This window comes from Nycticebus coucang, chromosome 3 (assembly GCF_027406575.1).
Source record: "Nycticebus coucang isolate mNycCou1 chromosome 3, mNycCou1.pri, whole genome shotgun sequence".
NCBI classification, from domain to species: domain Eukaryota; kingdom Metazoa; phylum Chordata; class Mammalia; order Primates; family Lorisidae; genus Nycticebus; species Nycticebus coucang.
The window spans coordinates 98,848,596-98,861,097 of record NC_069782.1 but is presented as its reverse complement, the minus strand read 5'-3'; the positions used below and the strand labels follow the sequence as shown (position 1 = coordinate 98,861,097).

Below are 12,502 nucleotides of genomic sequence, written 5' to 3'. Positions count from 1 at the left end.
ATCTTATATAATATTTGACCAAAACTGTACATTATTATATATATTTTTTGAGAACATTCCTTTGGGTATTTTAAGCTCCTCAACATCAATTCTTGTTTATGTACAGACAGAGTCTCATTTTATTGCCCTTGATAGAGTGCTGTGGCATTACACAGCTCACAGCAACCTCTAGCTGTTGGGCTTAGGCGATTCTCTTGCCTCAGCCTCCCGAGTAGCTGTGACTACAGGCACCTGCCACAATGCCCAGCTATTTTTTTGTTGCAGTTTGGCTGGGGCCGGGTTTGAACCCACCACCCTCTGTATATGGGGCCGGCGTCTTACCCACTGAGCCACAGACGCCACCCTCACCATCCATTCTTATAACTGTATTGTAAGTGTGTATAAGATGTAGATGTGGTAAGATTTTATTTGATAAATTAATACCTGTGCTGGATTTATTCAGTATTTCCGTTGAATTTGGTTGGGTTATTGTTGGTGTCTTTTTATAGGTTTCATTGTTTGCAGAACTTTTTAATGAAATGCTTCAAAGAGATTTTGGTGTCAGAATATATAAATCATTACTATCTCTTCCTGAGAAAGAGGACAAAAAAGAAAAGGATAAGAAAAACAAAAAAGATGACAGAAAAGATAAAAAAGAAGAAAGAGATGATGAAACTGATGAACCAAAACCCAAACGGAGAAAATCAGGAGATGATAAAGATAAAAAAGAGGATAGAGATGAAAGGAAGGTCTGTATTTTTATGACCATCAGTGTGATTTAGACATTTTCATTCAGTCTTCTAATTGAAATTAACAGACTTCTAATTTCCATTAGAATAGCAAAATGTAATGGACAGACTGAAAGATTTTAGTGCTTTATTAGAAATTAAACTCGTTGGCTCTGCGCCTGTGGCTCAAGCGGCTAAGGTGCCAGCCACATATACCTGCGCTGGCGGGTTCGAATCCAGCCCAAGCCCGCCAAACAACAATGACAGCTGCAACTAAAAAAGAAAAAAAAGTAGCCGGGCATTGTAGCGGGCGCCTGTAGTCTCAGCTACTTGGGAGTGGAGGCAGGAGAATCGCTTGAGCCTAGGAGCTGGAGGTTGCTATGAGCTGTGAAGCCACAGCACTCTACTCAGGGCGACAGCTTGAGGCTCTGTCTCAAAAAAAAAAAAAAAAAAAAAAGAAAAACTCATTGAACTAAGCCTATATTAACATCCATAGTTTTCTAATTGTTATAATTATTATTATAAATTTGTAATGTGAAACTAACCTTAATGGATATGATGTTTTCTATTTTTATTAGTTGATACTTGAGATTTTTTCCTTAATTTTAAGGCATTTTAAATTACAGAAAGACGATAAAAGAAAAGATGATTCTAAAGATGATGATGAAACTGAGGAAGATAATAATCAAGATGAATATGATCCGATGGAAGCAGAAGAAGCTGAGGATGAAGAAGATGGTATAATTCAAATTTATTTATCACTCCTTAGGATTAGGAATAAACATTTTTTCTTTGACTTTGTGTTCCTCAGGTGTATAATTTTAATATTTTCTGTTTAGAATAGAAACAATTCTTCTGTCCATTGTGGGGTCAAGAAAAAAACAGTAAAATATTCTCTAGTAAAAAATGTTCATATTAATTTTTTTTTTTTTAATTTTTTTCCTTTCATTACGTCATATATACATAGATCATGAATACGATTATGCCTTTGTGGGATTCAATGTGTTGATTATTTGTACAAATTGTAGTGCTTACATCCAACTAATTAACATAGCTTTCATCTCATTTACTTAATCACAGTGTTCAGACATTTGTGTTCTATACTTAATACATTTGACTTGTACCCTTGCAATATGCTCCATATGTGTGGTCCCACCATTAACCCCCCCTCTATTAAACCAGCCCCCTTCCGTTCCCTCCCTCATCTTGGGCCATAGTTGCAATTCATCTTTCATATGAAAGTGTGAGTGATTATAAATTGGTTTCACAGTAGTACTGAGTGCATTGGATATTTTTTTCCATTCCTGAGATACTTTACTAAGAAGACTATTTTCTAGCTCCATTCATGTAAACATAAAAGAGGTAAAGTCTCCATCTTTTTCACTGTACCGCCCTGGGGTAGAGTGCCGTGGCGTCACACGGCTCACAGCAACCTCTAACTCTCGGGCTTACGCGATTCTCTTGCCTCAGCCTCCCGAGCAGCTGGCACCACAGGCACCCGCCACAACGCCCGGCTATTTTTTGTTGCAGTTTGGCCGGGGCTGGGTTTGAACCAGCCACCCTCGGCATATGGGGCCGGCGCCCTACTCACTGAGCCACAGGCGCCGCCATTACTTTCTTTTTTTTTTTCTTTTTTTTTTTGTAGAGACAGAGTCTCACTGTACCGCCCTCGGTAGAGTGCCGTGGCGTCACACAGCTCACAGCAACCTCTAACTCTTGGGCTTACACGATTCTCTTGCCTCAGCCTCCCGAGTAGCTGGGACTACAGGCGCCCGCCACAACGCCCAGCTATTTTTTTGTTGCAGTTTGGCCGTGGCTGGGTTTGAACCCGCCACCTTCGGCATATGGGGCCGGCGCCCTACTCACTGAGCCACAGGCGCCGCCCCTCCATCTTTTTTTTAATGCTGCATAGTATTCCATGGTATACATGTACCATAATTTATTAATCCATTCATGGGTCGATGGGCACTTGGGCTTCTTCTATGACTTGGCAATTATGAATTGAGCTACAGTGAACAATCTGGTGCAGATATCTCTGTTGCCAAGTGATTTTTGGTCTTTTGGATATACACCTAGTGTAGGAATTGCAGGATCAATTGGCAGGTCCACATTTAGATCCCTGAGTGTTCTCCAAACTTCTTTCCAAAAGGAACGTACTAGCTTGCATTCCCACCAGCAGTGCAGAAGTGTTCCTTTTTCTCCACATCCACGCCAATATCTGTAGTTTTGAGATTTTGTGATGTGGGCTCTTACTGGAGTTATGTTATGGAGTTTGTGATGTGGTACTCTTACTGGAGTTAGATGGTATCTCAAAGTGGTTTTGGTTTGCATTTCTCTGATGATTAAAGATGATGAGCATTTTTTCATGTGTCTATAGACTGTGCGCCTGTCTTCAGAGAAGCTTCTGTTCATGTTTCTTGCCCATAATGAAATGGGATCACTTGTTCTTTTCTTATTAATAAGTTTGAATCTCTGTGGATTGAGGTTATTAAACCTTTGTTGGAAATAAAACCTGCAAAAATCCTCTCCCATTCTGAGGGCTGTCTACTCGCTTTACTTACTGTGTTCTTGGCAGTGCAGAAGCTTTTTAGTTTGATCAAATCCCAGTAATGTATGTTGATGTTGCTTCAATTGCCCGGGGCGGGGGGAGGAGGTCCTCCTCATAAAGTATTCTCCCAGGCCATTTTTTTCAAGCGTTTCCCCTGCACTCTCTCCAAGAATTTTTATAGTTTCCTGTCTTAAGTGTAAGTCCTTTAGCCCATGAGAGTCAGTTTTTGTGAGAGGAGAAAGGTGTGGGTCCAGTTTCAGTCTTCAAGTCGCCAGCCACTTCACCCAGCACCATTTGTTAAATATGGAATCTTTCCCCAATGTATATTTTTGATAGGCTTATCAAAGATCAAATGACAATAAGTGTCTGGGTTCATCTTTTGGTTTTCAATTCTGTTCCATACATCTGCCTCTCTATTTTTGTACCAGTACCATGCTCTTTTGATCACTATAGATTTATAGTATAGTCTGAAGTCTGGTAGCGTGATTCCTCCTGATTTATTTTTATTTCTGAGTAATATCTTGGCTATTGGAGGTTTTTTCTGTTGCCATATAAAATGAAGTAGTAGGCTCAGTACCTGTGGTTCAAGTGGCTAAGGCACCAGCCACATACACATGAGCTGGCGGGTTCGAATTCAGCCCTGGCACACCAACCGGCTGCAGCCAAAACATAGCCCGGTATTGTGCTGGTCACCTGTAGTCCCAGCTACTTGGTAGGCAGAGGCAGGAGAATTGCTTGAGCCCAGGAGTTGGAGATTGCTGTGAGCTGTGATGCTACGGCACTGTACCCAGGGTGACAGCTTGAGGCTCTGTCTCAAAAAACAGACAAACAAACAAAAACCACTAAGTACTAATTTTTCCAGATCTTTTAAGTATGACAGAGGTGCTTTAATAGGGATTGCATTAAATCTGTAGATTGCTTTGGGTAGTATAGACATTTTAACTAATTGTAGTTTTACTAGTTGGTACAAAGATTGTGTTAAGACATAATTATCTTTTTTCTGAGATAAAAAAAATTTTTTTTTAGGTTTATATCTCTTTCCCTGAGTTCAGATTATGACAAAAAGTTAAAGGAAAAAAAAAAAAGAAATTAAAAAAAATATGGTTATATCTCTGACGAGTGTAATTTTTTTTTTTTAGAGACAGTCTCACTTTGTCACCCTCAGTAGAGTGTTGACTTCATAGCTCACAGCAACCTCCAGCTCTTTGGGCTTAGGCAGTTCCCTTGCCTCAGCCTCCTGAGTAGCTGGGACTACAGGCACCTGCCACAATGCCCAGCTATTTTTTGGTTGCAATTTGGCCGGGGCCAGGTTCAAACCCACCACCCTCTGTATATGGGGCCAGCATCCTACTCACTGAGACACAGGAGACACCCAATAAGTGTAATTTTTTAAGGTGTATTTTGTTTAGCTCTACTTTCCTTTTTCTTTTTGTTTTTTTGAGATAGTGTCTCACTCTGTTGCCCCAGGCTAGAGTGCCCATGGTGTGAAACTAGCTCACAGCAACCTCATACTCTAGGGTTCAAGTGATACTGCCTCAGCCTCTTAAGTAGCTGGAACTACAGATGCCTGCCAGAATGCCTAGCTCATTTTTTCTGTCATTGGTAGAGATGGGGTCTTGCTCTTGCTTAGATTAGTCCTAAGCTCCTGAAGTCAAGGGATTCTCCCAACCCAGCCTTCCAGAGTGCTAGGATTACAAATTACAGAAATGAGCTATAGGGCCTAGCATACTTCTATATTTTCCTCTCTTTACAATATTTTTTTCTCCCCAATGAAAATATGCAAACATTTAAAAGGTTGAAGTCCATGTGTATATATCAACTTTGATCAATAATTGTAGGTTTTATGGTTTTTTTTATTGAAGCAGAGTCTCATTTTTGTTGCCTTTGGTAGAGTGTTGTGGCATCATAGCTCACAGCAACCTTAAATTCTTGGGCTGAAGTGATTCTCTTGCCTCCACCTTCCGAGTAGCTGGGGCTACAGCCACCTGCCATCATGTCTTATTAGTTTTTCTGTTTTGAGTGGAGCTGGGGTCTCACTCTTGCTTAAGGTGGTTTTGAACTCCTATACTCAAGCAGTCCACCCACCTCAGCCTCGTAGAATGCTAGGATTACAGGCTTGAGTTACTGCACCCAGCTGAATAATTGTTAATACCTGCCTTGTTGGGTGTATCTGTGGCTCAGTGGGTGGGGCATGGCCCCATATATTGAGGGTGGCCGGTTCAAACCCGCCCAGGCCAAACTCCAACAAAAAATAGCTGGGCGTTGTGGCAGGTGCCTGTAGTCCCAGCTACTCAGGAGGCTGAGGCAAGAGAATTGCCTAAGCTCAGGAGTTGGAGGTTGCTGTGAGCTGTGATGCCACAGCACTACCGAGTGCAATAAAGTGAGACTCTTGCCTCTTTAAAAAAAAAAGCCTGCCTTGTTTTCTCTCTGTGTGGTTTTCTCATCCATTTAAACGTGTGAATTCTTCTGGCTCGGTTCCTGGTTCCTGTAGCTGAGCAGTTAGGGAGCTGGCCACATACACTGAGGCTGGCAGGTTTGTACCTGGCCTGGGCCAGCTAAAACAACAATGACAACTGTAACAAAAATAAATACCTGGGCGTTGTGTTGGGCGCCTGTAGTCCCAGCTACTTGGGATGCTGAGGCAAGAGAATCACTTAAGCCCAAGAATTTGAGGTTGCTGTGAGCTGTGACACCATGGCACTCTACCGAGGGTGACTAAGACTCTGTCCCCCCCCCCCAAAAGTGTGAATTCTTCAACTTGTTAAGGAAAAAAATAAGTATTGAAATGATTCCAATTTCATAATTATTCCTACAAAAATTAACAGTAATGTCATTACAATAGCTCTTAGCTCTTCAAGCTGTACAGTTTCCACTCTTATTGCCAATACCTCAGTAGCAATGATATGTGTATAGCAATATTCTATTATCTTTAGTCCTTGCTTTGCTTAATGAAGTCTTAGCACTTTTTATGTACCTATTTTCTCTTCTGTTCTCACAATATTATTATTACTGCTTTACTTAAATCATTAAATAGTGTTGCCATCATTGATTCTGTATCAGTGTCCTAACTCTTTGTTCTCAGTTGTCTTGTTTATTCTTTTCTACTTTTACTCCCTTTGGGGGTAGTCTCTTCCATCCTCTGGCTTTAGGAACAATTTATATAGTAATAGTAGTTGCCAAATTTGTGTCTCAAGTTATACCTTTCCCTTAATCTCCTATATCTAACTTTCTCCTGAACTTTTCTGCTTAGTTATCTTACATTTTAAAATCAACATCTCTGAAATTGAACTCTTGCTATCCCCCTTTACCAAAAAGCAAATAAATCTCTCACTCATAGCCTTCCTCAGTTCCTTTACTAGCAATGTCATCTTTCTTAGTTGCTCACACTAAAACTTAGGTGTCATCTTTGTCTCCTTTATTCGCATCCTATACTACTTTCAGTATGTCAGAACCAACTGTTTTTGAAACATAACCAGAATCAGACCACTTTTCTTCAACACCAGTAATTTGAAACTAATCTAAAGATGACCACATTATCTCTTTCCTAGATTATATTTAGAGTCTCTAACTAGTTTCTCTGCTGCTTTCCTTCTCCAGTGAAGTCTTTTCTCAATACAGTAGTAGTGATCTTTACAAAATTTAGGTCATTATTTTGTTCAAATTCTTCCAATGGACTCAGTGCCTGTAGTTTAGTGTTTAGGGCACGAGCCACATGCACCAGAGCTGGCAGGTTCGAACCTTGCTCAGGCCTGCAAAACAACAATGACAACTGCATGACTCAGTGCCTGTAATTTAGTAGTTAGGGCAGGCGCCAGCCACATACACTGGGGCTGGCGGGTTCAAACCCAGCCTGGGCCAGCTAAACAACAATGACAGCTGAAACAAAAAAATAGCCGGGTGTTGTGACAGGTCCCTGTAGTCCCAGCTACTTGGGAGGCTGAGGGAAGAAAATCACTTAAGCCCATGAGTTTGAGGTTGCTATGAGCTATGATGCCACTGCACTCTACCGAGGGCAACATAGTGTTGCCCTCTGTCTCAAAAAGCAAAGAAACAAGCGCAAAAACACAGATTCTTACAATGGCTCCCTATTTTTTAGGTGGTGGGTTCGAACCCAGCCCTGGCCAAACTGCAAGAAAAAAATAGCCGGACGTTGTGACGGGCGCCTGTAGTCCCAGCTACTCGGGAGGCTGAGGCAAGAGAATCGCTTTAACCCAAGAGCTGACGGTTGCTGTGATCTGTGACGCCACAGCAGTCTACCAAGGGCGACAAAGTAAAACTCTGTCTCTAAAGAAAAAGAAAAAGCTAGAGTGTTTACAATGACATGCTAAGACACTACTGTATGATGCCTCCATTTTCTTTCTTTTTTTTTTTTTTTGAGACAGAGCCTCAAGCCATCTCCCTGGGTGGAGTGTTGTGGCAGCACAGCTCACAGCAACCTCCAACCTCCAACTCCTGGGCTCAAGCGATTCTCCTGCTTCCGCCTCCCAAGTAGCTGGGACTACAGGCACCTGCCACAACACCCGGCTATTTGTTTTTTTTTTTTTTTTTGTGGTTTTTGGCCAAGGCTGGGTTTGAACCCGCCACCTCTGGCATGTGGGACCGGCGCCCTACTCCTTGAGCTACAGGCGCCACCCCGGCTATTTGTTTTTGGTTTGAGCCATCATCGTTGTTTGGCGGGCCGGCCTGGATTTGAACCCGCCAGCTCATGTGTATGTGGCTGGCGCCTTAGCCACTTAAGCCACAGGTGCCAAGCCTGACGATGTCTCCATTTTCATCTCTTTACTCTTGAGCCCATCACTTACAGTTCTACCCTGATTAATTTCACATACTTAAAATCTTTTTTTCTTTTTCTTGTAGAGACAGAGTCTCACTGTACCGCCCTTGGGTAGAGTGCCGTGGCGTCACACGGCTCACAGCAACCTCTAACTCTTGGGCTTACGCGATTCTCTTGCCTCAGCCTCCTGAGCAGCTGGGACTACAGGCATCTGCCACAACGTCTGGCTATTTTTTTGTTGCAGTTTGGCCAGGGCTGGGTTTTGAACCCGCCACCCTGGGCATATGGGGCCGGCGCCCTACTCACTGAGCCACAGGCGCCGCCCCACATACTTAAAATCTTGTTCTCAGTTATCACTTTCACAGTGAAAGCTACTCCGCACCCCACTCTTATTTAGAACCACAATTCTACCTGGGTGTAGTCGCTCATGCCTGTAATCCTAGCATTTTGGTTGGCTGAGGCAGGTGGATTGCTTGAGTTCTGGAGGTCAAGACCAGCCTGAGCAAGAGTGAGACCCGGTTTCTATACTAAAAATAGAAAAACTAAGAGGGCATTGTGGTGGGAACCTGTGGTCCAGCTGCTTGGTAGGCTGAGACAAAAAGATGACTTGCGTGTGCCCAGGAGTTGGAGGTTGCTGGGAGCTATGATGCCAATACCACCATCTACCTAGAGTGACACAGCGAGACCCTGTCTCAAATGATACATGAATAAATAAATAAATAACACGAAGACAAATTTCATGAGATGAACATTAAATATATACAAAATAACTAAATAGTCCTGGACTTTACTTACAAATTGCTTAGCTAGAAAAGGAATTAGTGTTTAAGAAATGTTTTCAGTGATGGAAAAATAAAACTATGTAAAGCATACTGATATACAGAACCAATATATCTCTTAGTTTTATTTTTTTATACCCTAAATGAGGTTCTTATTAAATGACAATAAAATATTAAAAGTCAAAAAAAATAAATAAATAAAACTACATCCTTCCCTCAATACACATTCCTAGTCCCTCCTTATCCTGCTTTTTTCCCCCCAAACAACTAAACCTATTGTTCTATATGCCATTTACTTTTTTTGCTTATTATTTGTCTTTCTCCCAGTTGTATAAAAGCTCTTATTTGAGAAAAAGAGAATTTTTTTCTCTATTTTCTTTACTAATGTATGTTCTAAGTTATTGGAATGGTCTAAGTATCTAAATAGGCTCTAAATATTTGTTGAATAAATAACAATTGTAATCTACAAAGCCAAAGAGGGTAGTAGGATTATAGTTCCTTTTTTGTTTCCCTGGTATTTCCACTTGATGCTTGCTTATGTTTTATCATGGATTTTCTATCTTTTTGAGACAGGAGTCTCACTTTGTCACACTTGTTATAGGTTCATGGCATCATAGTTCACAGCAACCTAAACTCTTGGGCTCAAGAAATCCTCTTGCCTCAGCCTCCTCAGTAGCTTGGACTACAGGCACCCATCACAATGCCTGGCTATTTTTTTTTTTAGAGACAAGTTCTCACTCTGGCTCAGGCTGGTCTCCAACCTGTGAGCTCAGGCAGTCCACCCGCCCCATCCTCCCAGAGTGCTAGGATTATAGGTGTGAGCCACCACAACCAGCCTTACTTGATATTTTTTATCTTAGTATTAAAAACAAGATTGAATTTCCTGGAGACACTCAGTTTTTCCTTTTTAAAATCTTCTATTTTTTTCTTTTTTTTTTTTTTGGTTTTTGGCCAGGGCTGGGTTTGAACCCGCCACCTCTGGTATATGGGACCAGCACCCTACTCCTTGAGCCACAGGCGCTGCCCGATCTTCTATTTTTTTCTAAAAAGCCTGGATCTGAAGAGATTACTCTTTCCAATGCAAAGTTTGAATTGCTTGTTTCATTTTTTGTTTTTTTTTTTTTTTGACACAGGGCCTCAAGCTGTCGCCCTGGGTAGATCGCCTAGGCATCACAGCTCACAGCAACCTCCAACTCCTGGGCTCAAGCGGTTCTCCTGCCTCAGCCTCCCAAGTAGCTGGGACTACAGGCACTTGCCACAATGCCCGGCTATTTTTTGGTTGCAGCCATCATTGTTCGGCGGGTCTGGGCTGGATCGAACTTGCCAGCTTACGTGTATGTGGCTGGCACCTTAGCCACTTGAGCCACAGGCGCTGAGCCTGAACTGCTTCTTTTTTAAAAATGAAAATACAGAGCCAATGAATGTTTTAGATGCTGTTGAATCTTGTTAGCAGGGCAGCGCCTGTGGCTCAGGGAGTAGGGCGCCGGTCCCATATGCCGGAGGTGGCGGGTTCAAACCTAGCCCCGGCCAAAAACGAAAAAAAAAAAAAAAAATCTTGTTAGCAATTAGAAGAGCTGATGACAATGCCATTTTTCAACCTAACAAATTGACTAAAAGTAGGTTTTATAATAAAAGGTAACAGCTTAATAGGAAAATAAAGTACACTTCCATTACTCTTCTTGGGACAGGCAGGGTAAATTATACAGTTTTCTTGGACACAACTTAGAAGTGTGAATTACACATATCCTTTAAAATATCAAAATGGATGTTCGCTCCATAATTGTTTATAAAACAGAACATTAGAATCAATCTGAGCATTTAGCAATAAGGAATCATTTATATTTAAATGTACTTTGAGACCGGGTGTAATGGCTCACCCTTATAATCATAGCAGTCTGCGAGGCTAAGGCCAGAGGATGGCTTAAACTCAGGAGTTCATGATTAGCCTGAACAAGAGGAAGACCCTGTCTCTATAAAAGATAGAAAACCTAGGGCGGTGCCTGTGGCTCAGTGAGTAGGGCGCCAACCCCATATAGCGAGGGTGGTGGGTTCAAGCCCAGCCCTGGCCAAACTGCAACAAAAAAAAAATAGCCGGGTGTTGTGGCAGGCGCCTGTAGTCCCAGCTGCTCGGGAGGCAGAGGCAAGAGAATCGCGTAAGCCCAAGAGCTGGAGGTTGCTGTGAGCCGTGTGACGTCATGGCACTCTACCGAGGGTGGTACGGTGAGACTCCGTCTCTACAAACAAACAAAAAAAAAAAAATAGAAAACCTAGACAGGCATTGTGGCAGATACCTGTAATTTTAGCTACTCTGGAAGCTATGACAGGAAGATTGCTTGAACCCAGGATTTGGAGGTTACTGTGATCCAGGCTGACTCCACAGTACTGTAGCCTGAGCAACAGAGTGAGACTATCTCAAAGAAAGGAAAAGGTTGTTTCAGAAGCTAAGGATGCCCACTTTCAAATTGTTATTCAGTTGTAGTACTGAGAGTTCTAAGTTAGAACAATTAGAAAAAAGAATTATAAAGGGCATCTAAATTTGAAAGGAAGAAGTCATCTTATCCTTGTTTGGAAAGGATGCAGCCTTATATCTAGAGAATCCTAAAGAGTCCATGGTAAAACTATTATAATTGATAAATTTAGTAAAGTTTGCAGAGTATAAGATCAAGATACAAAAGTCAGTAGCATTTCTATATTGCCAATAGCAAAGAATATGAGAAAGAAACTAAAAAAGTAATCCTATTTACAAATAATAGCTACAAATAAAATAGGAATAAATAAATAAAATAGCTAGGAGTAAGCTTAACTAAAGAAGTGAAAGATCTCTACAGTGAAAACTATAAAATAATAATAATGAAAGAAGAGGATAGTAAAGGTTGGAAATTAAGAAAGTGGGGAGGGGCAAAAACCTACAATGAACACTATTCGGGTTATGGGCACATTAATAGCCCTAAGTCAAGCATTATAAAAACTATGTATTGACTCAGTGCCTGTAGCTCAGCAGTTGGGGCGCCAGCAACATACACCAGGGCTAGTGGGTTCAAACCTGGCCCAGGCCTGCTAAACAATGACAACTGCAATAAAAAAAAAAAAAGACAGACCCGGCGGGTGTTGCGGCGGGTGTTGTGCTGGGTGCATGGAGTCCCGGATACTTGGGAGACTAAGGCAAGAGAATCACTTGAGCCAAGAGTTTGAGGTTACTGTGGGCTATGATGCACAGCACTCTACCAAGGGAGCAACATCGTGAGACTCCATCTCAAAAAAAAAAAAGAAAAATAAATTTGTGTCCCCATAATATTTTGAAATAAAGTAAAATACTAAAGAAATTGACGATGACACAAAAAAAGTGGAAAGATATGTCATCTTCATGGAATAGAAGAGTCATATTGTTAAAATATCCCTACTGCCCAAAGTAATCTACAGATTCAGTGCAATTCCCATCAAAATACCAATGACATTTGGGTGGCGCCTGTGGCTCAAAGGAGTAGGGCCCTGGCCCCATATGCTGGAGGTGGTGGGTTCAAACCCAGCCCCAGCCAAAAACTGCAGGAAAAAAAAATATATATGTATATATATGACATTTATCCTAGAAATAGAAAAAATAATTCATTCCAAAATTTATGTGAACCACAAAAGACCCAAGAATAGCCAAATCCATCCTGAACAAAAAGGAAATTGAAGGAATCATGTTTTCTGA

General features: G+C 41.5%; 1 protein-coding gene across 4 annotated transcripts in view; it reads left to right on the top strand.

The window, feature by feature from the left end:
- The window catches only part of CCAR1 (cell division cycle and apoptosis regulator 1), an 80,573-nt gene that overhangs the window by 59,219 nt on the left and 8,852 nt on the right, over positions 1 to 12,502 (top strand). For all 4 annotated transcript variants that reach the window (XM_053586388.1, XM_053586389.1, XM_053586386.1 and 1 more), the window contains 2 exons: positions 489 to 728; positions 1,334 to 1,445. In XM_053586388.1, coding sequence (XP_053442363.1) covers positions 489 to 728; positions 1,334 to 1,445 — 352 coding nt within the window. The remainder of the gene's footprint in view (positions 1 to 488; positions 729 to 1,333; positions 1,446 to 12,502) is intronic.